Source organism: Oncorhynchus mykiss, chromosome 31, assembly GCF_013265735.2.
Source record: "Oncorhynchus mykiss isolate Arlee chromosome 31, USDA_OmykA_1.1, whole genome shotgun sequence".
Classification (NCBI taxonomy): Eukaryota; Metazoa; Chordata; class Actinopteri; order Salmoniformes; family Salmonidae; genus Oncorhynchus; species Oncorhynchus mykiss.
The window spans coordinates 20,958,917-20,985,617 of record NC_050571.1 but is presented as its reverse complement, the minus strand read 5'-3'; the positions used below and the strand labels follow the sequence as shown (position 1 = coordinate 20,985,617).

General features: G+C 43.4%; 1 protein-coding gene across 4 annotated transcripts; it reads right to left on the bottom strand.

Annotated features, from left to right (window-relative positions):
- Nucleotides 1-241: 241 nt before the first annotated feature.
- LOC110504763 (CRACD-like protein) lies at nt 242-26,672 on the bottom strand. 4 transcript variants are annotated; one of them, XM_021583576.2, is made up of 12 exons: nt 26,527-26,672; nt 16,063-16,145; nt 11,354-11,528; nt 10,958-11,090; nt 9,736-9,876; nt 9,170-9,235; nt 5,168-5,329; nt 4,774-4,864; nt 2,958-4,604; nt 2,332-2,477; nt 1,943-2,030; nt 242-1,635 (listed from the first exon to the last, which is right to left on the bottom strand). In XM_021583576.2, exons 2-12 carry the CDS (start codon nt 16,127-16,129, stop codon nt 1,469-1,471), a joined length of 2,883 nt encoding a protein of 960 aa, XP_021439251.2. In that variant the 5' UTR covers nt 16,130-16,145; nt 26,527-26,672; the 3' UTR covers nt 242-1,468. The 4 variants fall into 4 exon arrangements, with proteins under 4 accessions (XP_021439251.2, XP_021439250.2, XP_021439248.2 ...); XM_021583575.2 differs by having other exon boundaries at nt 16,063-16,142; nt 26,527-26,665; XM_021583573.2 differs by lacking the exon at nt 26,527-26,672 and adding an exon at nt 22,974-23,262.
- Nucleotides 26,673-26,701: the final 29 nt, after the last annotated feature.

Below are 26,701 nucleotides of genomic sequence, written 5' to 3'. Positions count from 1 at the left end.
GTGTCCACTCTATGCAAACATCCTTTCTTGGTCCCACAAGGACACTGAAGAGATCGATCTGGGAGAGCAGTAGCATTTTAAAGGTCTCCGGACCTGAACCTCAATGAAAACCTGTGGTTTGAATTGAAGAGGGCAGGCCATAAGCACAGACGGATATCAAGGATCTGGAAAGATTCTGTATGGAGGACTGGTCTAAGATCCCGCCCAACGTGTTCTCCAAAATCATAAAACTTTTCCAATTGTATTAGTAAAAAATTATATAATTTAACTTTATTTTCATACAATATAGCTCAGTATTTTTATAGTATTTTTTGCTCTTTATCAATGAATTCAATAATTCCGGACCCCACTGTATATTCACAAATTCATTAATTGAGCCAAAAGGTTGAGGGAACAAGCTCACTCTCCCTGCCTGTTTCATTACACTGGTGTGGTGTCAGAAGTGGGATATTCACTGTGCCACAAAATAATTATAGTGGCAGAGTTCTCATCCACGCTTATAAAACACAGGGTCACTACAGTAAGGTTGTCCCACTGTTATACATTATAAAATGAGTTCATTTTTAGAACAGTGAGGCGAGTGAGCGAATAAATAAATAAAATACAATTTGAATGCCTTGTAAAAAAAAAAATACTAGGGTTACTTTTAGGAATCACTACCCATGATTTGGTCCAACACGATTTAACCGAATCCGAACTACCACACAAAAGCGAAGTGAATCTTTCGATTCGTCAAAAATAATAGTTTAAAATAAATCGGTTTCCATTTTGGGGGAGGAGGGGGGGTTAAAATGTGAAGTGGGGCATCAGCTAAACAGTAAAAAAAAATATCTATCTGTGATAAACTATATTTGCCAGCTCGATTGTCAGTAGGTACAAAGAGGAGCAACTGTCAGATGTAACTTCCTTGTTTTTTACTGTTCTTGAGTTCAGATGACAAAGAGAAACAGCATTTGTTCATTACCGAACATTTTATGTACAAGTCATGTACACACGTTTAAAGGTAATACAAAAAAATTAAAAAATACATCAAACATGAGATTTAATAAATAAAAAGAAGAAACCTTCATCTCTTTCTTTCCATCCATGCTTATTCATCCCCAAATCAAAGATCAAGGCTAGGTTTAAGGTTTTGACACACCCGAACCTCACCTCATACAGACCGACATTGTCAGTTAAGAAATTAAAACAAATAAGTAATTTAGTCATGGGTCTGTCTTACTTAAAGACATATCATGTCAACTGAATCCAATTGTATGCCGTATCAATCAATAATTCAAAACCTTTACTCATTTGGCCCAATTCCCAACTCACTCCTTTCACTGCAGCGTGTGATTTGAGGGTTTCAGTGTCTGACCAATCAGAAGCTTGAAGGTATTAGAACAGCAGAAGAAGTAGAAAACAAAATTATACTCTGGGTGTGCAAATGCATTCTGATCCATCAGCGGACGGATGGTTTGGCCCATCTTCACTGCACTATCTGGGGCATCTCGCTCCAGGCTTTGGCCTTCTTCTTAGCCAGGGCCAACCACGGGGGCTCGTCCTGAGCCAGGGCTGTAGGGGCTGGGTGAGCCAGGGCTCTCTTCCCTTCCTTCTCAACCACGACAGGCTTGGAGATCTCCAGGGAACACAACACTATGGACAACGAGCAGAGAACATCTTTAAAGATACGACTTTTAGCATTGTCCCCCCAAAAGTAGTCCTACCACAAAGTACATTTTTATCAAAATTGCCTATAGTATTTTTTTGAGTCTTATTTCAGGCATGTAATTGAAGATTAGTATTGATCAGGTATGGATTATTATCAATGGGATCATTCTATTTGCAGGTGTGGTCCACAAGGGGGCAGCAGTGGATCAATCACACTTATGAGAACAATGAAAAGTCTTCAATAAGAAAGCGATGCATGTGTGTGGCAGAGTGGGATACTGATGAGTCTAACCTTTAACAGGAGATCCTGGAGGCTTGGCTTGGTCTTCGTTGACAGGCCTTGTCAATGTACGAATGGATTTTTTTCTGTTAAGCTCCTCCTGGAAATGTAGGTTTTGTGAAGAGTTTGAATTATGTACTAATTCATTCCAATATAACAAAGTAAATTGAACCTATACAACTTTATAGCCAGTCATAAAAAAATCTAGTCATTGCGTCAAAATAAATGATAAAGAGCTGCCCAGTGTGCACAGGATCAAAAATACGTATTTTGCTCAAGTGTGAGGACTGGATGAACAAATGAATGAATGGATTGATTGACGAGTCAACTGTTTTCCTCTCTCAAACAGTAGGCTTCTCGGTAAACAAAAGAACACATGAAACAATATGCACCATCCCTACCATCTCTGCAGGGTCTTTGTTATCTGTGGTTTCCTCCAATGAGTTCTCTTTTAAGATCCTCTGCTTTTGTCTGGCCACTGAGATCCAGCTTGGCGATTGAGATCCCCCACCAGGTCCCCCACTAGGCTCTCGACCCACAGACAGATCTGAAACAAAAGAACACAGGAGAAATGTCTTCAACTGGTGTGGAATATATAGGAGCTGCCTGGTAACTTCATTTGGCATAATGATTTTCTTTGGAGTGGAAATGGAAGATAGAGGTGCGAATGAATGAAAGGCAAAATGTAGAAAAGCAATATTATTCCAACTAATTTGTTGCTCTAAATAGTCATATGGAGGAATCTCTCCTTGGTGTTAATGAGTCTATGTTTAGATAGCTCTCAATAAGTCAGCTCTCAACAGCACTCATGGCCCTGTTTCAGTATGAATTGTTAGTCCAAAGTTAGAACAGCATGAGTCCATATTCCTATAACATACACAGGCTAAATGTTTTGTCATCTGAAGTCTTAAGCTCAACATTGTAAAATAGATATAAACAAAGATGACCTTGCAAGTGAAGGATATGCCAAATAGCACACGTCTGGAAACACTGACTGGTGTGATGGTGACTAAGATGGTTTTAGTACCTGGTATTCTCCTTGGCTTGACCATACCATCCAGCTCTGAGGGCTTTCTGGGCAGGGCAGGTTTGCTGTTTGACTGTGGTTCAGTGAACGAGGCCCTCGGTGGCTCTATGGGAAGTGAGTGTACTGGGGAAGCAGGGGGAGTTTCACTCTCTGAGCCTAAGCGAAGCATACCCACAGAGGTCTTCCTCAGCCTGACACCAAACAGATTCTCAGGGGTCTCTTCCTCCTGGGCTGCAGGGGGAGTGTCTTCAGGTGACATGATGGGTGCTGTGGTGCTCTGTGTTGGGATGGGAATAGCAGGGACATCAGCCCTCACAGGGCTAAGTGGCTCCACTCCACTTGGGGGATCTCTTTTTGCTTCCACAGCCCCAGGCACAGTGACTGAGGGAGATGGAGAAGGGGAGGTTAGCTCTTTGGTAGCCAACCTTTGCCAGGCAGGGGCAATGGTGTACCTTGGTCTATTATGTTCAGAACCACCAGATGGTTTCCCAGGATCCTCGGTGGCAGTTGGTCCCCTGCAGTGCTCCTGGGGGCTCTGCTCTGGGCCAGCGGCTGCACTGGGACTGGTTATACAGGGCTGGTCAGTTGTTACACTGGGCTTTTCCTGGTCCTGTGTGGTGTGTGCAGGGGCCTCAGGCTGGTCCAGGGACTCTGGAGGAGGTGTACTGCTGTTTGGCAGCTGGGGGAGACAGGCTTGGTCTGTGACTGTTTGGTCAGAAAGTTCAGTGGTGCACTCAGGGCTCTCACAAGCTCTCTCAGGGTCTCTGTCTGGAACCTGCTGGAAATCATCCTCCACAGACGTTGACATTACATCCTCTTCCTCCCCTGGCTCCAATAAGGCTGTCTGCACTGGCACATCTGAGTCTGGCTCCATTTTGTCCTCCTCTTCCCTCCTCTCATCTTCCACAACCTCCTCTGTTTCCTTCTCCTCTACCTCTGCCCCCTCCTCCCTCTCCTCTTCATTCTCTTCTTCTTCTTCTTCCTCCTCCTTTTCCACTGAAGGCATGTCCGGATCTTCTTTGGTTAAGTACTCAGGGTTGATTTCCTCGGCATCTTCCTCTTCCTCCTTTGGATTGAAACGTTCCACCACTAACTCCTCCTCATAAGGCTCATCTTCCACCTCCTCTCGGGGCTCTGCTGGGTAGTCCGGTCTATCACTGGGGAGACACGCTTCTTCCTGTGGGTTCAATGCCAGCTCATCCACCCCGCTCTCAGCCTCTGACCCCTCCATGTTCACCTCCACCTCCAGGAGCACAGCCTCTGTCTCCAGTCCCAGGACAGATGTCAGTGGACCCTTGAGGGAGATCAATACCTCCTGGAGTAGAGAGCCTCCCTCCACAGCCACCTCACACCCAGGAGGGGTCAGGAGGAAGTCATCTCCAGTAGGGGGCTCCAGAGAGTTCATGGAGCCAAGCAGTGGGGCGGTCTGGAGCCGGGGAGCTGAAACCTCAGCCTGGCATGAAAGACATTCCTCAGAGTCAGAGTCATTCTGTATGGAGAGGGAGGGGGCATCCTGAGCATGAGACAATTCCTGTTGGACACTCTGCTTATCCTCTTCATCTGAGGCTGACCGCTCGGCCTGCTGGGACACCACGACCCCATCTGTCTGCTCCTCCTCCGCAACACCAGCCTGCTCACGTTTCACATCTGGAACATACATAACTACATCAGAGCAGAGCCCCACTAAGTTCCTATATCATTATCCTGTCATCAGTCATTGTATTGGGTAAGAATGATCATCTTTCTGATATTTTACTAATATTTACGCTTTTGTACATCTGTGTAATGTTACTGTGATAAGGATCATTTATATTACCTTCCTCCTCATCCTCCTCCACAGATTCTGGAATGATACAATTCTGTCTTTCCTCCTGGAATGATTCTCCCTCAGCCCTGCCATCAACCCTCTGAACAGAGAAGAGTCATTTCATCTTAATAACAATACAGTTCCTTTAAAGATTATTAAGCTTTCCAGCTTTCCATGTTTTACACAGATCTCGTAGACTCATGAGCCACGCACCCTGATGGCAGGCTGGTGTGTTGTGTTTGGGCTACATGGGCTGGACTCTCTTGGCTCATTGGATAGATTTTTTGAGGGGTTCTGCTCTAGTGATCAGAGTTAGGCTAGGTGTGGAACAGGGGTGGTGGGGGTGTGTTGGCTAGGGAAGTGGAGCGGATGGTTGTGTTGGAAGGGGATGGACATATCTTACAGTGGTGGGTTTCCTCGTCTTGGCACAGGCCTTGTGTCGGACAGCCAGGCGGTGGCGAGCGGCAGTGTTGTCCAGACAGCCCATGGGACTGGCAGGCTGGCTGAAGTCTACAGGCAGGAAGACCAGGGGACTGACCGATCTGGAGCCCGTCTCACAGGACATCTACACATGACAGGAGAGGCCATTTTGATACAGTAAATAAACTTATTACAACCTCAATGTCTTCAGACATCTCTGTCTACACACATCACAGCTTTCTGCTGATGCCAGATACCAGCTAAACAGATTCAAGAGTGCTGTATTGTGGTTCTCCTGATACAGATGAACCCTATCCTGAGACATGGCTCAGTTTCCTACTCAAGACGAAGGAAAAGCATTCAGACAAACAGAGGGAGGACTGGCTGTCTAAACAGCTGGATAAACAATGTCAATCAGAGGGAGGACTGGCTGTCTAAACAGCTGGATAAACAATGTCAAACAGAGGGAGGACTGACTGTCTAAACAGCTGGATAAACAATGTCAAACAGAGGGAGGACTGACTGTCTAAACAATGTCAAACAGAGGGAGGACTGACTGTCTAAACAGCTGGATAAACAATGTCAAACAGAGGGAGGACTGACTGTCTAAACAGCTGGATAAACAATGTCAAACAGAGGGAGGACTGACTGTCTAAACAGCTGGATAAACAATGTCAATCAGAGGGAGGACTGACTGTCTAAACAGCTGGATAAACAATGTCAAACAGAGGGAGGACTGGCTGTCTAAACAGCTGGATAAACAATGTCAAACAAAGGGAGGACTGGCTGTCTAAACAGCTGGATAAACAATGTCAAACAGAGGGAGGACTGACTGTCTAAACAGCTGGATAAACAATGTCAATCAGAGGGAGGACTGGCTGTCTAAACAGCTGGATAAACAATGTCAATCAGAGGGAGGACTGGCTGTCTAAACAGCTGGATAAACAATGTCAGGGACGCCATTATCAAGACCTCTCAGCAGCTAAAAATACCCAGCCATTGAAGTCCCAGGCAGACCTACATCCTGGCATTTTTCTGCCTGGCTCCCCCATACATTAGCTGAACAAATACAGGCCTCTGCTCTCAGCCCACTGGAATGTAGGTCTAATCTACTGTTTCTGACAACAATTCACCCTAAAAGGTAAAGAGATGGAGGGGAGACAGGAGGGTGAATGACCTTCAGCGACACCCTGACTTACTTTAAGTGATCTGATATGACAACCTGTCAATCCGACAGTGAGGAATAGTGAGCTCAAAAGAAGATGCCAATGGGCCACCTCTGATCTTGCTTTCATACTAAAAATGGATGCTTAGGATAAATAGCTATCTGGTATATACTATACAGATTTAACACAAACATGAACATATTACCAAACAGGATTGCTCCGATTATGGGCATAACAGTGTATTTGCCCTGTGTAACCTGCAGAGTGGGTTAGATCATTAGATATATAGTAAATTAAATGTGTTGTGTTTGTTATTGTATCCAGCAGAGTGGATTAGCTCATTAGATATATAGTAAATTAAATGTGTTGTGTTTGTTATTGTATCCAGCAGAGTGGATTAGATCATTAGATATATAGTAAATTAAATGTGTTGTGTTTGTTATTGTATCCAGCAGAGTGGATTAGATCATTAGATATATAGTAAATTAAATGTGTTGTGTTTGTTATTGTATCCAGTCGTGTGGGTTAGATCATTAGATATATAGTAAATTAAATGTGTTGTGTTTGTTATTGTATCCAGCAGAGTGGATTAGATCATTAGATATATAGTCAATTAAATGTGTTGTGTTTGTTATTGTATCCAGCAGAGTGGATTAGATCATTAGATATATAGTCAATTAAATGTGTTGTGTTTGTTATTGTATCCAGCAGAGTGGATTAGATCATTAGATATATAGTCAATTAAATGTGTTGTGTTTGTTATTGTATCCAGTCGTGTGGATTAGATCATTAGATATATAGTCAATTCATGTTGTGTTTGTTATTGTATCCAGCAGAGTGGATTAGATCATTAGATATATAGTCAATTAAATGTGTTGTGTTTGTTATTGTATCCAGCAGAGTGGATTAGATCATTAGATATATAGTAAATTAAATGTGTTGTGTTTGTTATTGTATCCAGTCGTGTGGATTAGATCATTAGATATATAGTAAATTCATGTTGTGTTTGTTATTGTATCCAGCAGTGGGTTAGATCATTAGATATATAGTCAATTAAATGTATTGTATCCAGCAGAGTGGATTAGATCATTAGACATAGTAAATTAATGTTTTGTTTGTTCTATAGCCAGACTATAACCAGAGCTCAACTTGGCAGAGTTGTGTTTTGTCCCCATTTGTAGCAGACAGTCTGAATGCAAGAGAAAACCATTGGAATGAATTCAGACCACACAGGAGACACAAACCCTCCCCCTCCTCTCTCCTAGTTAAACAATACATCCTGCAGAAACAGAGCAGTATAATGACATGCAGCAATATTACTGTCAGGTCAACATCTTCAACTACAGATTTGTGCTGGGCTTCTCAGTGGTGCTCACTGCACACAGAGGAGGTAAAACCAACAGTACGCTCCCTCTTATGGCTTGTTCAACAGTACGCTCCCTCATTTATTTTTATGTATTTTTTTTACCTTTATTTAACTAGGCAAGTCAGTTAAGAACAAATTCTTATTTTCAATGTTCAGGGGCAGAACGACAGATTTGTACCTTGTCAGCTCGGGGATTTGAACTTGCAACCTTCCGGTTACTAGTCCAACGCTCTAACCACTAGGCTACCCTGCCGCCCCTTGTTCAACAGTACGCTCCCTCTTATGGCTTGAGTCAAGCTGAAACATCTCAAACAAGGCAAAACACAAGCACATGACAACTATTTGGAGGTTCAGGCACAAACTATTGCATGTGTGTGTGTGTGTGTGTGTGTCATTGAGGATGAACAGTCAGCAACTTCTGAAAATCACACAAGTTATAGTAGTCCTGTTTTATGTGCCCATGGGACTATCCCCTATCTTTCTGACATCCCACAAGGCATCAGTTAAGACGTTATCCCTACCTATATGTCCATAGCTATCTCAACTACCCGATATCCCTGTACATCCACTGGTAATGGCACCCCATGTATATATCCAATTGTTACTCATTGTGGATTTATTCCTTGTGTTCTAATTTTTCTATTATTTCTCTCTGCATTGTTGGGAAGGACTGTAAGCATTTTATTGTTAGTCTACACTGGTTGTTTACAAACCAAATTAGATGTTAAAATGTCAAATGGAGTCAGGTACTCTCTGGAGGTTTTCCCCTCCATTCTGACCTCCTGTTAAACTCATGGCTATGTGGAAAAGACAGCGGAAGAGAAAAATGGTCTGCCATCATTGATAGAAAAGTAATAGAAGCTACGTGCAATTCTACACATTTTGCCATAGTGTGGAGGCAAAGATTTGCCGTTTTTAATATGATAACTGATGATCAATGGGCCCCTGCCCGGTCGGGTAATTTGACCATGCTTACTACAAGTTTAGATAGCTGGCCGCTAGACTAACTTACCAATCACACACTTTCTTTTTGCTGACATGGACTAATTGAGTGACTGGTGATGCACAACCAAACTTTGAAATTGCACCCCGGACCACCAGTGGCCCATCACTGGTCTACATATTGTGGATGTATGAAGCGCAACAATGTCTCCATCCTGATTCACTCCTATTGCTCAACACTGCATCTGACATGAAAGCTTTCATACCTCATCAAAAGACACACAGCTTTCATACTTCATCAAAAGAAAGATGTGCTCTGAGACATCAACTCATGGAATTCGTCTGGAGGACATTAATTTATTCTTAAAATCAAATGACAAAATAGCCCACTCATATTCTGATTGGTCATGGTGATCAAATGATCAGGAAGATTGTTCACCGCATCCACTGAACAGGAAGCGCATAACAAAAACAAAGAAGTAAACTAGAGACATGGATAACTGGTTATTACCTGGTCTTCATCACTGTCGGTCCCTTCCAGACTCAGGGAGCTGTTCCTCTGCACCGGTTTGGAAGACTGGAATTAGAGACAGATGGGATGAGACACAATGCAGTTAGAAAAAGGGTGATTGGCAGTAATAGATCTGTAGACAGCAGGTAGCTGGGGGCACATTAATTGGGGAGGACGGGCTCATTGTAATGGCTGGAACGAAATTCCTGGAATGATATCAAACACATGGTTTCCATACGTTTTAATACCATTCACTGCATTCCAGGCATTATTATGAGCCATCCTCCCCTCAACAGCCTCCTGTGCTGTAGAAGTATGCATGACTGCATGGAGTCATCCTCTTGGTAGCTTTCATGAAGCATGAATGTGTGGTATGTATTGTATATCTACTGTATGTGCCAGGGACCATGTGACTGCAGTCACATAGTACATACCACACAATTATAATAGGGACTGAAGACAAGAATTAGCTACGTAGCTAATCTGGTGCAATGATTGCTAACATGAAGTTGACCGCACAGACCCCATGAATACTATGCCAGTCCTGACTGCATAATGATGCGTACCCTGTGGGACACCCCAGCCAGGACAGTGTGCAGGGTGGAGTACTCTGGTGGGCTGCAGGGCAGGCCGTCATCTTCTGAAAGAGTTCCTGCGTCATCCATCTTCTTCACACACAGAGACGGAGGAGAGCCTAGCCTGATGACCTGTTTCAACAGAGACGGAGGAGAGCCTAGCCTGATGACCTGTTTCAACAGAGACGGAGGACAGCCTAGCCTGATGACCTGTTTCAACAGAGACGGAGGAGAGCCTAGCCTGATGACCTGTTTCAACAGAGACGGAGGACAGCCTAGCCTGATGACCTGTTTCAACAGAGACGGAGGAGAGCCTAGCCTGATGACCTGTTTCAACAGAGACGGAGGACAGCCTAGCCTGATGACCTGTTTCAACAGAGACGGAGGAGAGCCTAGCCTGATGACCTGTTTCAACAGAGATTGAGGAGAGCCTGATTGTTTCAGCTGGAGCTGCAGGGCAATAACATACTTATCAACCACTCCTATCAGCTATTTTCAAGTGTTTTCAGTATTTTTATGTGTTCATAGGGAGTGGCTATCATGATGTGTGTGCAGGATTAGTTTACTAAGCAGAGTGGCTTTTCCTGTCAGACCAAGTGTTCTCCAAGACCATGCTATCCAACCCATTGGTAGAGAACTCTTCTCAAAGTGGAATGATAAGTGAAAGTGTGTTAAAGAAATAATAGGTCCTCTCTAGCTGAGAAATAGACTGTGTGTGGTGAAAGAAAGCTGTACCACAGACACACAAACTGAAAATACTCTATTAGTATGAGCTCAGCTGCTCCCTAGGACACAGTCTCAGGTCTGTTTCCTCCAAGGCTTTAGAATCCAAATCCTTCTCCAAAATGACTGAACACCACCAGCCAAGTCTCTCTCTCGATTATCTCCTCCTTGTTCTAGCATGTTGTTGTGCCTAGCCAACACTAGCTGTATTGTGCTTCAGAGTTCTGTACGTACACTCTGACCTTCGGTGGGATGCTGTCTAGAACAGGTGACAACTAAGGATGAGCCTTGGCTAACTAGCGCCCAGTCTAACCGGCTTATGACCAGACGGGCTAATTTTATACCCAGGTTCTACAGACGGAGTGGCAATGCTAACACCGATGGAGAGACCTGAATGTCGGAGATAGTAAAGTATAGGACCATAGCTACAACAGGTCATATTACAGCCAGTCCCAGTGTGGAGGAATAGGACAGAGGCTCTACTACCCACCTGTAGAGACTTGACTTTCCCATGGATGCTGTCCTGAGAGACTCCCAGACCCTCAGTCACCTCTGACAGGGGAGATTCAGAGACAAAGACACTGTCATGTGACAGAGCCTTATTACCCATATTTATTTTTGTCCTTTGAAAGAAAGAAATAGAAAAAAAAAAGACAGATCAGAACATTTGCGCTTCTAGGCAGTGGCTGGGTCATCTCCATTCAATCATGTAGGACTAAGTCTAATAGTATGTAGAAAAACCTAAAAAGCAGAATGACAAGTCCCTAGCCCTGCCTCTGTCCCAAATGGCACCCTACTCCCTGTATGGTGCACTACATTCAATGACGCATTTGTTCCTTGGGAATAAAATTAAATTGCCTGTATTGTGAAAAGAAAATCATCTTACCCAGAGCCCTCGTCTTTCTCAGAGCGGATGAGAAGTGCAGGTTCGGGGACGTTGACATTGTCACTAGACTGGCTACACTTCAACCCACTGTCCCCCCCGGCAGGAGCAGCGGCCTCCTTTCTCTTCTTCTTAGAAAATAAGTTCTTGAAGGTCTGGAACTTGGACTTCTTCTTGCCTACATTGAAGATCATATCAAGAATAGAGCATGGCAGAGGTTATTCATCTCCAGTTAACAACTGGGACCTATTCCTTCACTACCAGTTTTCACCAGTTTTTAACCATATTCTTTATCATTTTCCTTCACATCTTTCCACCACTGAACAAATAAGACCACCTAATGGAAAGCTTTGTAACGAACCTCAATCATTATTTGAAATGTAACTATTCCCTCATGTGAACTCAAGTGAGAGTAGTTACCCTGCTGGTCATAAACCCAGGTAGCATTAATGAGATAGTAAAAATACTCCCACTGTTCCATTTACATTAGCACCACAGTAGAAATTCTCAACACCTCTTTTTAACTACTTCAAGTGTTTTTTTTTGTGAGTGTAAACTCTCTCAACTCCTTTGTTGAGAATAATAGCAGGCCAAGATCTGAGACATTTGCTAGGTGATAAGGGTGGTGCCTACAGCTCATGAATACAACACATCAAGCTATTTTAGAAACAATATGTCGATTATGCCAAAGTAGCAGCATAACCAGAAACAAAGCAGAATGGCCAATTCTTAAAAGAGAAGGTCAAGTCAGTTGGATCCATAGAAATGTTGCCAATATTTGGGAGGGGATGACTGCAACGTGAACAATCCTCGGATGGAGCCCTTCAGCAGCCAGGAATGCAATCGTCTGATTAAAGAGTGAGTGCTGCTTGGAGGATTGAAGCTTGCTAGTGAGAGACTATTTATATATATAAAGCCACACCATCCCGTGACTGGCTCACATGCTCTGGAAAAGACTGAGATCCAACTGTAGACAAGGCCTAGAGCTAGTATGATCACACACTTTAAACTGGCCCATTCAGTATGGATGGAAAAGTCAACAATTCATGGAAAACGTCATCCCAATAGGAGAGGTACTACATATTTTGGATGCATACTGTACATATAGCTGTAAATGTAAACACGAAGACATTCTGTTCAGAGAGGGTCTTTTTGTCAAACAGGCTAAATGTAGGCCTAGATGGGACACATGAAGGAGATGCATGACCAGGAGATAAACAGTCAGAAACAGAAACTGAATTTACTTGTTGATCTGGAGACCACTGCCGTACCCAACCACAACTTACTCGCCTTGAGCTGATGTTAAACCTATTACAAAACTGTTACCCCAGGTAAACGTGGTCCTTTGTAGCTCAGTTGGTATAGCATGGCGCTTGTAATGGCAGGGTACGTGGTCTATTCCCGGGACCAGCCATAAAGAAAATGTATGCACACATGACTAAGTCACTTTGGATAAAGGCGTCTGCTAATTGACATATTATTATTTACACTCACTGCTCAGTTTATTGTTAGGTACACCAGACAGTGAGTCACGTGGCCGTGGCTTGCTATATGAAGCAGGCAGACAGACATCGAGGCATTCAGTTACTGTTCCATTGAACGTTAGAATGGGAAAAACGAGTGACCTAAGCGACTGAGCGTGGTATGATCGTCGGTGCCTGGACTTTTCAAGCACGAAAGTGTCTAGGGTTTACCGAGAAGGTTGTTGATGAGAGAGGTGGAAGGAGAATGGAAAGAATCATGCAAGCTAACAGGCAGACCATAAACAAACAAATAATGATGCAGTACAACAATGGTGTGTAGGAACGGCATCTTGGAACGCACAATTCGTCAGTCCTCGTCACGGATGGGCTATTACCCGAGGACGACCACACTAGGTTCCACTCCTATTAGATAAAAACAAGAAGTGTCTCCAGTGGGCACACGATCACCAACACTGGACAATTGAGTAGTGGAAAAACATTGCCTGGTTCAACAAAATTCCAGTTCCTGTAGCATCATGCTGATGGCAGAGTCAGGATTTGGTGTAAGCAGCACGAGTCCATGGACCCATCCTGCCTCGTACAGGCTGGTGCCGGTGGTATACTGGTGTGGGGAATATTTTCCTGGGACACTCCCAATCACAGCCGGTTTGATACAGCCTGGATTTGAATCAGGGTGTCAGTAGTGATGACTCAAGCACAGAGGCAGTACCTTAGACCACTGCGCCACTCGGGAGTATTAGATGGTTGTACCTAATAAACTGTGTATTATAAATAAAAAAATATTGGGAAGAGTCATCTGTAGTACACAAAGAACTACTACAGTGCCTTGCGAAAGTATTCGGCCCCCTTGAACTTTGCGACCTTTTGCCACATTTCAGGCTTCAAACATAAAGATATAAAACTGTATTTTTTTGTGAAGAATAAACAACAAGTGGGACACAATCATGAAGTGGAACGATATTTATTGGATATTTCAAACTTTTTTAACAAATCAAAAACTGAAAAATTGGGCGTGCAAAATTATTCAGCCCCTTTACTTTCAGTGCAGCAAACTCTCTCCAGAAATTCAGTGAGGATCTCTGAATGATCCAATGTTGACCTAAATGACTAATGATGATAAATACAATCCACCTGTGTGTAATCAAGTCTCCGTATAAATGCACCTGCACTGTGATAGTCTCAGAGGTCCGTTAAAAGCGCAGAGAGCATCATGAAGAACAAGGAACACACCAGACAGGTCCGAGATACTGTTGTGAAGAAGTTTAAAGCCGGATTTGGATACAAAAAGATTACCCAAGCTTTAAACATCCCAAGGAGCACTGTGCAAGCGATAATATTGAAATGGAAGGAGTATCAGACCACTGGAAATCTACCAAGACCTGGCCGTCCCTCTAAACTTTCAGCTCATACAAGGAGAAGACTGATCAGAGATGCAGCCAAGAGGCCCATGATCACTCTGGATGAACTGCAGAGATCTACAGCTGAGGAGGGAGACTCTGTCCATAGGACAACAATCAGTCGTATATTGCACAAATCTGGCCTTTATGGAAGAGTGGCAAGAAGAAAGCCATTTCTTAAAGATATCCATAAAAAGTGTTGTTTAAAGTTTGCCACAAGCCACCTGGGAGACACACCAAACATGTGGAAGAAGGTGCTCTGGTCAGATGAAACCAAAATTTAACTTTTTGGCAACAATGCAAAACGTTATGTTAGGCGTAAAAGCAACACAGCTGAACACACCATCCCCACTGTCAAACATGGTGGTGGCAGCATCATGGTTTGGGCCTGCTTTTCTTCAGCAGGGACAGGGAAGATGGTTAAAATTGATGGGAAGATGGATGGAGCCAAATACAAGACCATTGTGGAAGAAACCCTGATGGAGTCTGCAAAAGACCTGAGACTGGGACGGAGATTTGTCTTCCAACAAGACAATGATCCAAAACAGAAAGCAAAATCTACAATGGAATGGTTCAAAAATAAACATATCCAGGTGTTAGAATGGCCAAGTCAAAGTCCAGACCTGAATCCAATCGAGAATCTGTGGAAAGAACTGAAAACTGCTGTTCACAAATGCTCTCCATCCAACCTCACTGAGCTCGAGCTGTTTTGCAAGGAGGAATGGGAAAAAATGTCGGTCTCTCGATGTGCAAAACTGATAGACATACCCCAAGCGACTTACAGCTGTAATCGCAGCAAAGGTGGCGCTACAAAGTATTAACTTAAGGGGGCTGAATAATTTTGCACGCCCAATTTTTCAGTTTTTGATTTGTTAAAAAAGTTTGAAATATCCAATAAATGTCGTTCCACTTCATGATTGTGTCCCACTTGTTGTTGATTCTTCACAAAAAAATACAGTTTTATATCTTTATGTTTGAAGCCTGAAATGTGGCAAACGGTCGCAAAGTTCAAGGGGGCCGAATACTTTCGCAAGGCACTGTATCTTGACTGAAGATTAACTCCTTGGAATATTCACCCCTGTCCCCCACTATCCTCCCAGGTCGTCACGAGGATACAGCCGCCCATCAGGGTATTCCAAATTATCCCCCGGCCAGCACACCGCCAGCCATTGACAAATTATTTATTTTAATGGACTTCGCCCTCCGTGCTCTGCTTTACAAATTCAATCTGATAGAGTAGATTATTCCCCTTTTCAGTGGGAGCTATTCCTGAAGGAAAGGGCTAATCCACGTCCCAGCTAGCCCTCCAGAGACGCTTCCCAGCCTGACCTTGCAGATCCTGACTTCCTTGTTCCCAGAGCGCATCACAGCAGGGTGAAGGGTTGGCAGACAGACAGTGGGAAAATGTGTTCTTATGTTCTTATTTTTTGTACTTCATTTCCTGCCAATAAAAGTGTAAGAAAATCTCCTTCCTAAGCTTGACCTGATCCTCCCTGAAGCCCAGTGCTCTCTGCAATAAAGAGATAATAGCACACTGGTCTAGAAGAAACACTGATACTTTAGCATGGATCTTGTGGAAGGATTCTAATCATGATAAAATAATCTCACTTCAACTTGCAATGAACCACAAGGCTTCTCAGACGCAAATCTTCAAGGGAGGCATAGATCCACAGATTAGATACTGTAAAGATTAGATACTGTAAATCTGATCAAATAGAATCTGCTGTCACACATTGACCATAGCACTACCACAGACAGACAGAGTTCCATGACCAGAGAAAAGTGAAGAGCCCCTTTAAAGGGCTAGCAATTAGTTAAAGTATGGGTTTACCTGTGCACTCTTCGGTGGTGTCTGTTGGATCCTGGTTGGTCAACACATCTGAGGGTCCAGAGGCCATGATACTGCAGTCACTGCTGGGAGATAGAGAGTCATTGAATAAGGAGCAGAGGGAGAGAGTCATTTTTTTAAACCTTTATTTAACTAGGCAAGCCAGTTAAGAACAAATTCTTATTTACAATGACGGCCTAGGAACAGTGGGTTAACTGCCTTGTTCAGAAGGAGAACGACAGATTTGTACCTTGTCAGCTCGGGGATTCAATCTAGCAATCTTTCGGTTACTGGCACAACTCTCTAACCACTAGGCTACCTGCCACCCCATTGACTATGGAGCAGAGGGAGAGAGCCATTGACTATGGAGCACGGGGAGAGAGCCATTGACTATGGAGCAGAGGGAGAGAGCCATTGACTATGGAGCAGAGGGAGAGAGCCATTGACTATGGAGCAGAGGGAGAGAGCCATTGACTATGGAGCAGAGGGAGAGAGCCATTGACTATGGAGCAGAGGGAGAGAGCCATTGACTATGGAGCAGAGGGAGAGAGCCATTGACTATGGAGCAGAGGGAGAGAGCCATTGACTATGGAGCAGGGGGAGAGAGCCATTGACTATGGAGCAGGGGGAGAGAGCCATTGACTATGGAGCAGAGGGAGAGAGCCATTGACTATGGAGCAGAGGGAGAGAGCCATTGACTATGGAGCAGAGGGAGAGAGCCATTGACTATGGAGCAGAGGGAGAGAGCCATTGACTATGGAGCAGAGGGAGAGAGCCATTGACTATGGAGCAGAGGGAGAGAGCCATTGACTATGGAGCAGAGGGAGAGAGCCATTGACTATGGAGCAGAGGGAGAGAGCCATTGACTATGGAGCAGAGGGAGAGAGCCATTGACTATGGAGCAGAGGGAGAGAGCCATTGACTATGGAGCAGAGGGAGAGAGCCATTGACTATGGAACAGAGGAAGAGAGCCATTGACTATGGAGCAAAGGGGGAGATAATTAGCTATATTATAGAAGGAAGCCTTCCAGGGATTTGGGCAACTAATAATGAGACCACAGTCAGTTTGGGCTGAGTACAATGTAGATTCAATCAGGCACCATTTCATTCATCCCTATTTACTGTAACTCAGCTGTGTGCATCTCCACTGAGGGCAACAACCACATCCATAACCCTGCTCTCTATAGAAGGAGAGATCAGGGATGGTCTCAGCCTACCAATCTCTCTCTACTACAATGCCCTCAGTGACACCGCCCTGTCATGTCACAGGATGAGGCGGAGATAAGCAGCCTGTGCCTGGGGCAGATTATTGGAGGGGGCTGCCTGGGGCTGGAGCTAGCGCTGGTCTGGAGCTCCCAGCAGGATAGCCTCAGACACGCTATGCCGACCCAGCAGGAGGAAGCCATCAGCGGTCAGTGACAGCTAGTCTCAACCCCTGGTTCCACGGAATGGTTAAACAGGATGTGGAGGCAATTTGGATTTCAACCGCACATGCAAAACGAGTTACTCCGTTAATAAGGTAATTACCTCCTCCGCCTATTTGGCTTCATGCCAACTCTGTCAAGAACCTGATGAGCTCAGAGCGGCTATGTTTGTCAAAATCTATATCCATGTCTCGGGGGCGGTCTTAATGAAGAATTCTCAAATATAATATCTTAGGATTGACTTGTTTATTTCCACATTAGCTTAAGTCTGGATGTGATGATTATAAGAGCAAGGAACACTCAACAAAAACAGTGAACGAAATGATTAGAAGTTACAATACTAAAACTTGTAACCATTACACCCAGAAGCGTAGTACAAATACCGGAGGCAGTCAGAGAATAAATATAAACCCAGCTGAGAAAATTCAAAGGCAGTTCTTGGACTCTGCTTCCTGGTGTGACATAAGCTGCTGGAAGCCTCCTGTGTCTGCGGTTACATAACATCTACAGTTACATCCCTGCTGAAGTCCAAGGCCCTGTCCCAATAGCTTGAAGCTATTCAACTCAGCCTGAGACTGACCCATCCACGTCATTGTTGTTCAATAACAACAGAATGTTCCTTGTGTGAGATAAAACATGAGCCTTCTGTATCTGAAATCTTCTTCAATAATCAATAAACACATGGCAACATCATTATTCCAGCTGTGAGAATATCATATGTTGAACTCCTAACTGCAGGCCTTTTTCAGTGCATTTGATTACATTGGTTGAAATAAACAAATTAAACTATTTACAAACCCTTGACAGTTATAAATAAAACATACATTCAAACTGGCTTCCCCGTTCCCCTGGCAATGCTTGTACAAAACAGTACAACAGACAGGCCCACTCCAGACTAGCTAAAGTTACTACTAGACAACACATTGTCTGAGAAACTGAACCTACTCTCAGGTGTTCTGTTAGAATAGTTATGAAAACTGTTATGAAAACCAATCTAACAGAAAGCAACTGAGAAAAAGTTATGTTTCTCAGACAATGTGCTGTCTAGTAGTAACTTTACTGAACTAAAGATATTATATAAACATTCTAAGTATTATTTTGTGAGTTGAAACATTCCACAATGTTTGTCAGCCCTTTGAATTGAGAGAGAGAGAGAAAGAGATCCAATCGGCCTCTTCATTTCCTCTGTATCTCTGAGTAAATGTTACCTGCTTCACAGAGAAATAACACTTCAGAGATAGACTGAAACCCTCCACCACCAATACCAAGGGAGACAATGTGTGACTGAAACCCCCCACTACCAATACATCTACAACACAAACACATCACACACAGTCAATTAAGACCAGGGGATAATAAGAGAGAGACTGGGGATCTGCATAGACTAGACCATGGGAAGGAGTACTATTTGTGACCAACAGAGAGCATTCTGGGGAGAATGCAGCCTGGGGTTGTTGTCACAGCTAGCCTATGAACCATAACCTCCCAGGGTCTGACCATGTGACCAACCCCAGTCACACAGCTCTGCTTCCACAGACTAACATCCTCTACAAAAGGAGAGAACACAACTGAGTACGCACGACGCATTGGGGCAACATGGTTTAGGGGCAGGAGGGTTCAGCTGGGCTAATGGACTGACCTTGGACTGACTCCAATACTGACCAACAGCGATGACGTCCTCTGTTTCATGTCTTAACTTTTCAGGGGTTGAAAGGGAAGAGAGTTGGTGGGAAGGAGCAGTATTACATTATGAGAACAAAAAAGCTTGTTAGATAAACAAAATCATTATTTAGAAGATGAGAAAATACTTGATCACAGGGAGTTCAACAGTTGAGTCGGCCAGTTCCAAGACACAGCCAGGTTTGAGTATTGTTTTTGTACTAGGCTATCCCCTATTTCAGTACTGAGCGATCCCCTATTTCAGTACTGGGCGATCCCCTATTTCAGTACTGGGCGATCCCCTATTTCAGTACTGGGCGATCCCCTATTTCAGTACTGGGCGATCCCCTATTTCAGTACTGGGCGATCCCCTATTTCAGTACTGGGCGATCCCCTATTTCAGTACTGGGCGATCCCCTATTTCAGTATTGGGCGATCCCCTATTTCAGTATTGGGCGATCCCCTATTTCAGTACTGGGTGATCCCCTATTTCAGAGCCAGATATGAGGAGTCACCTATGTTTTGCAATCAAGCAACTAGCAAGGTGTATGAGACAGACAACACCTTGATTCTAATGTTCACACACTCTCAGTGTCCTCGGAGACTGTATTCTTCTCAACATCCAAGATACTTCTAGTATTTGTGGAAAAGGAAATAGGGAGTTTGTAGTTCACATTATTTTATATCAAACCATATCTGAAGTCAATCCAATATAGACTAATATGCCTATGTAACAGCGCAAATAAATAAATAAATTAGCAATTACATTATCTTAAGTAGGGACGGTACACAACACATTCCACTCAGTTATGTTGAACACAAAAATTCTCAGAAACGACAAGGTTTTTATGCATGTTTTTTTAAAGGTAAAAAATAAAACGCACCATGTGAATATATTTAGCAGTAATGCCAAGCAATGATACTGGCCATTTTGTTTGATAGTTTATACAGGCATGCCTTTAAATTATAACTGGCGCAAGAGTCCTCTGGCAGTCTAAATTATACACATAGCCTGTGGAGCATGGAGCGCCGAGGACAGATATACTGTGCATTTAGAAAGTACTCAGACCCCTTGACTTTTTCCATATCTTCTTACGTTACAGCCTTCCTCATTAATCTACACACAATACCCCATAATGACAAAGCGAGCTGCCCGACTGGCCAAACTGAGCAATCGTGGGAGGAGGGCCTTGGTCAGGGAGGTGACCAAGAACGCGATGTTCCTCTGTGGAGAAACAACCATCTCTGCAGCACTCCACCAATCAGGCCTTTATGGTAGAGTGGCCAGACGGAAGCCACTCCTCAGTAAAATGCACATGACAGCCCGCTTGGAGTTCACCAAAAGGCACCTAAAGACTCTCAGACCATGAGAAACAAGATTCTCTGGTCTAATGAAACCAAGATTGAACTCTTTAGCCTGAATGCCAAGCGTCATGTCTGGAGGAAACCTGGCACCATCCCTACAGTGAAGCATGGTGGTGGCACCATCCCTACGGTGAAGCATGGTGGTGGCAGCATCATGCTCTGGGGAGGTTTTTCAGCGGCAGGGACAGGGAGACTAGTCAGGATCGAGGGGAAGATGAAAGAAGCAAAGAGAGATCCTTGATGAAAACCTGCTCCAGAGCGCTCAGGACCTCAGACTGGGGTGAAGGTTCACCTTCCAACAGGACAACGACCCTAAGCACACAGCTAAGACAACGCAGGAGTGGCTTCGGGACAAGTCTCTGAATGTCCTTGAGTGGCCCAGCCAGAGCTCGGACATGAACCTGATCTAACGTCTCTGGAGACCCCCGAAAATAGCTGTGCAGCAACGCTCCCCATCCAACCTGGCAAAGCTTGAGAAGATCTGCAGAGAAGAACGGGAGAAACTCCCCAAATACAGGTGTGCCAAGCTTGTAGAGTCATACCCAAGAAGACTTGAGGCTGTAATCACTGCCAAAGGTGCTTCAAAGTATTTAGTAAAGGGTCAGAATACTTATGTAAATGTGAGATTTCAGGGTTTAATAATGTTTTTGCTTTGTCATAATGGGGTATTGTGTATAGATTGATGAGTGAATTTAAAAAATCGATTTTTAGAATAATAATACCCAATGTGGACAAAGTCAAGGGGTCTGAATACTTTCCGAAGGCACCGTAGATGATGTGCAGTGTAGTTCATTAGTAGTGGGTGTAGTAGGCCAGTAGCCCTACATAAAGATGTCCAAACTGAATGTAATCTGGCTAAACCATCGATTCCCCAGAACATACAAGATGATCACAGCAACCAAACAGGAGCTCCAATGAAACTTAACAGGAGAAGCACAGTACCCAGGACAAGGCTACTGCAGGGCACAGCTGCCGGAAGGAAGAACTCCTAGAGTAGTTACAATGGGCGGACTTTCAGGATATCAAGGAAGGATGTGCTGTCTTTTTTTATTGGAGGTTCAACCCACCATTCTCTGCTATGCTGAGTGAACACTTTTCATTGGGTGGCGCCCCCATATATGAGGCTGCACATCCAAGTGGATGGTCTGCTCATCACAGTACAGTTTTGTTTTTTCACAGTTTTTTTCAGCTGTTGAGTAAAACCTCACATACCTTAATGTTTGTCTTGAACCAGAGCCACAAACCCATGGAATTTCCTCTCCTCACTCTTTCTAAATGAGAGGAGTGACTAAGTCTGACTTTGAAAAAAAGCTTATTGAATTTATAAGTTGTATCAAGGGTGCATTCAGTGCGGAAGGGTTAGGCTACACATCTGTCCCAAATACGAGTTGTGTGTAGCAAGAGAGACATTCTGTGTGTTGCGCTCAAATGATGTTGTGTGCAACAGGGCTTAACATGCGTGAATGCATTAATCTTCAATAATAGCTTGAACATATGAATCCAACAAGAGGAAAAATAAACATTTTGGTGTTAGTAGTAGAGCATAGTTCAACGCAGCCTTCCTTACCCCTGTTCTGTAGGACAAGGAGGATTAAACCAGATCAGACAAGTTCCATCTGGAAAAAGTGAGGCTTTACGGTCCAATGTCAAGGAAGGATGACTGTTTAAACGAGAACCATGTGAAACGGTGCAGGTGTTCCACACATCTGAGCCAAGCTGTTTACACTAGCATGTTATGTTTTGTACTCATCTATACTGTATGTCATACATTCTCCATTTCTAAGTCAGTCTGTGTACAAGATGTCACATGAAAGCCATTACTTAGCCAGACTTCTGCTAAGAGGAACTTATTTGGGACAGCTGACAGACACAAACCATGAAATGGATGTTTGGGATGTGGATGGATGTGAATAAACCGTGGCAGTCAGTTACTCACTCTGGGGGAGAGGAGCTGATCCCTTTCAGGCGGAGTTACTGTTAAGTGGGTCAGTTCACAGTTTAAGAAAAGGCTGCCTGGCTCCCTTTCTCACATTTTATCAATGAACTGAGTGAGGGGTCAATAAAGCTTTTATTGTCTTTTTAATGTCTTGAGACGGAAGGATAAAGGGGGAGATGGTTCTTTAACACTGAGAATAAACAGCCCCTATACAGAGCATTTACAATCTAGTCCATGAGGCTACAACAGTGGTCTTAGTTACAAATTAACTATTTATTCATATTTTTTGACTTGCCGAATCAATGCAGGCCTACTGTGTCCTAATATTAGGGTTCAGAATCAGAACATAACTATTGCCCTTCTCTAAAGAGAGACATGTACACATGCCATGTACATTAAGAAGACTGCCTGGGACAAATAGCATACATACACTTCAGATAAATGCTCTGGCGATACATGTTTCCTCTGTCTTCATACCTTGCCAGGATATCAAACAAGTTGAACCAGAAAAGCAGAGAGAACAGACTTACTTCTTTCCCTGCAAGCAGCCGTAAAATCCAGCCATGGTTTCTAGTTGGGAATGTTCAAGAGATCCAGCAGGCAGTACATCCTTTCCCAGCTTGTCTGAGTGATGGCGGCAAGTGGAAGAGTCCCTGTGCAAGCCCCAACTGCAACGTTAAAGGCCACCAGTCCACTACACACAAACACCCCTCTTCTTCATGTACATGAATTAAGACAGAACGGCAGAAAGACAACCATAAAGACACCGAGCTAACTTTGAGGCTACCTGCCCTCCCTCCCTCCCAGTGACCTGCCTACAGTGAGAGGACACTAGTGTGAACTAACAGCCCGCCCCAAGCTACTTTTCCCACCCATCTCCACCTCCCTCCTCCCACTCCCTCCCCCGTCATTAGCCTAATCCCGAGCGGCAGCCTGCAGCTATTGTCTCAACCAGGCAGCTTACTTCCAGCCGATCTGACCCGTGTCTCTGTGATAATTAGATAGGGGGTGTCGTGAGGAGACATGAGGATTGTCCTGGCTAGGAACTCTATCCTATCCCCATCAGAAAAACAAAACAGCCCAATCAAGAGTACCACCCTGCCATAGAGTCTGAGTCAACACAGACAACAGATGTCTAAATCTTAACCTCTAACTATGGCTAACTATGGTTCAACCTTTGTGTCATTCATGTTGGGATGTCAATTCATATGGACGACTAAGTAGAAAATCAATATGGCCTACTGATCCACAGGTTGGATAATAAGGCCTAATTATCAGATAAACAGTACAAACCGTCATTCTGTTACCAAACTTTGCATCTGCACTGTTCAAGTAAAATGTGTTTTTGTAACTTTTTCTGTGGGAATTGTTAACAGTTGTCCTTGAGCATAGAGTTGTATGGTTTGTTTAACTTTCCAATCAGTGGATTTTATTTGACATTTTAAAGTGAAAAATCTAAGTCTCAGCATCATTCTGTCACCATGGAATTGCCCAGAAGTATGTTATGGCAGAATGCTAACTTGTGCAAAACAATAAACCTTTTACTACAACAATAGTCAAATGAATCGAATGCAACATTTTACTCATGAATAACTCAAGTCAGTCTGAAAGTTTTTAACTGAACATCTCTGTGTGAGATCGGGGTCTGTGAAGGATTTGGTAAAGCTGGATCAGAATACAACCAAAATGTCCAGAACTGCTTGGAATCTATCCAAGTGGAGCCATTTTCCTAGGAATAAAGAATGTGATCACGTAAACAATCCACTGAAACTCTATTAGCTCCAGACCTCTGGGACTCCATTTCAAAATGAAATATTTCCCTCATCCTGAAAGTGTAAACACATTAGACGCCTGTGTCACAGAGAGTAACCACAGCACTACCATAGCGTTTACTCTACTTAATGACATTCCAAAGGAATATGACTTGGGTGATAACAAATAATTGATCAAATACATCATTAGAATCAATAGACTTAGCTTATCAACTCAATGTATACAATCTGGTGTCTTCTATACACCGACAGCAGTCATCATCTTAGTAAGGAAACATCCAGACAGACTGACAGACACAGAGTAGATCATCACACATGGGAAATCTCCATTCATACAAACTATATGGGGACTCATTTCAAAAACACATGTCAGTTTTACTCCTGGATTTTTTTGCGGTATTTCCGGAACCATTTTTAAACTGCCCCCACAGAAACCCACTGCTTTGCTTAGGACTGAGAAAGTAAAGCAGCTAACGATGGTGAGAAGGACAGTATGTCAATTGGAGTTAGTTCAGGAGATAATTTCTCAGTGCAAATGCAAATATCAAGCATTGTGATTGTCCTCAACTTTGCGGTTTACCAAGATACTGTAGTTGAAATTCAGAGTAAAATAACACTGATTTCAACTATAGTTACTCATATAAAGTTGAATTCTGAAGAATTCAATATTTGCCCATGATTGAGCAGGAGGCCCTTTTCCCCCTGATCTCTTGAATCCCTCATCCCCTCAACAGTTCTCTCTGACTCAGGTTTCTTTAGATAACCCCTGCAGAGTACTGTTTCTTTTCTTTACAAAGCGCTCGGAATTCCTGCTCACATCTGGGACACATCTTCTACGAGCAGCGATCTCTCTGGCTCTAATCAACTCGAATTAAGGCCATGTATGCAGCAGAACTGTAAATAACAAAAACATTATACTGTAGAACTGAGCTAGTGAGCTAGCGATGCTGGGTGGGAGGCTGAGGCTGAATGTGTCACAGACAGACAGGGATGTCTATACAGCAGCAACAACACACAGTTCTCCTCTCGGTCTGGCCTGGTTCTCTTCTCATGGTGCTGGAAACCTTTTAGAGCTGACCCTTGAAACGACCCACTCTGCTCTCCCACTCTCCACGTGAAAAGGGATCCTGCTGGGTTTTACTGCTAGATTAAACTGCTAAAGGCCCTCTAGTCTGCCTTTAACCTACAGTTGTTGCTGTTTTCACAAGGCATTCCTTCCATTCCAAATAATTTGCTCCACAGCATGTGTGAGCCTTAAGGGCACATGAGAAGGTATTTATCTGAAGGGTTTAATTGCATGGTGATAATCAACTAATTGTGCTTTAGTGCCATGGCTCAATCTGGTTGGTCCTACTGGTCAAATGGGTGTGGTTGAGAATTGACCCCTATTAAAAACGTTGTGGACCAGCTGCCAAAGCCAATACACTTTCTTCATGCCATTATGTTCAGAAATAATGCCATATATATAGTTGTTAGAAAAACGAATGGTAATCAAAACATCACGCCAGGGTAAGCCTACATGAGACACAGACCTTATTTTAAGTGTTTCTAAAATTCCCTATGGGAAAATGAATGGTAGAAAAACGATTGGAACCATTTATTTTTATTGCTGAGTCGGTGGTTGTGTTTAAGGTTTTATTCAAAAGTATGGATTTCAGCAAACAAAGGCATGCTACAACAGAGGTCAAACATAGGTACATGATAAGGGTTTAAGAATGTACGTTCTTTAAGTATCATGTAAAGGAACTGAGTCAGAGGTTCGTTAAAAAAAGTTTTTATTTTTTAACTCTAGTAGCCTATGCGCTCAACTCTGTAGAGGAGTTGAGGAACTTGGCAATAGTGAACAGCATTTTATATCCCTCAAATGGGGCGTTATTTGTATTCTAATAAGGAATGTAAAGTTGTTAATGGACAGATCATACCAGATAGCTATTGGCAATAAGCAACTGGACTAAATTGTATTGACCACAGCCTATTGAAACAGCAAAAACACTCCACCATTATCCTTGTTGCAATAATAGGATATTGTAAAAAATGTTTTAAAAAAAAGATTGTTTAAAATATATTTAAGAGGATAATGAGTCGCAAACTAAATATAACATCGAATTGTGTCCCAGGAGATTCTTCAAATGAGGTATAATTCAATAACAACGCTTCGGTGAAGTTGAAGAAACCATCAACTGAATTCAACAAGCTTTTTGCGAATCTACTAACACAAAGCAAAATAGAAAACTGGAGCGAACCATATGGAAGCTTCGCATATCAATCAAACAATTGTCTCTAAGTTCGTCTTGAAGAAAATGGTACTTACAAACTGAGTTATATATTTCAGAGTACGCAGTCATCCATCAAAGTCAAGAAGACCTCGGTGATTTGTGATGATTAGATCTGGCCCATTGAGGTCTCGTGTCTTCAACTAGCTTGCAGAAGCACTGGAGTACCGCCCATGCCGTCCGCGAGAAAGTCGACGAGTTGAATGCACCAGT

Excerpts from the sequence above, each read along its gene's own strand:
- LOC110504763 (XM_021583573.2), bottom strand. The coding sequence starts at position 23,008 with ATGGCTGGATTTTACGGCTGCTTGCAGGGAAAGAA. Across the intron at positions 4,605-4,773 it reads GGAGGAGGATGAGGAGGAAG|ATGTGAAACGTGAGCAGGCT; the intron begins GTAATATAAATG and ends TGTATGTTCCAG. Across the intron at positions 1,636-1,942 it reads TCCAGGATCTCCTGTTAAAG|TGTTGTGTTCCCTGGAGATC; the intron begins GTTAGACTCATC and ends CGTTGTCCATAG.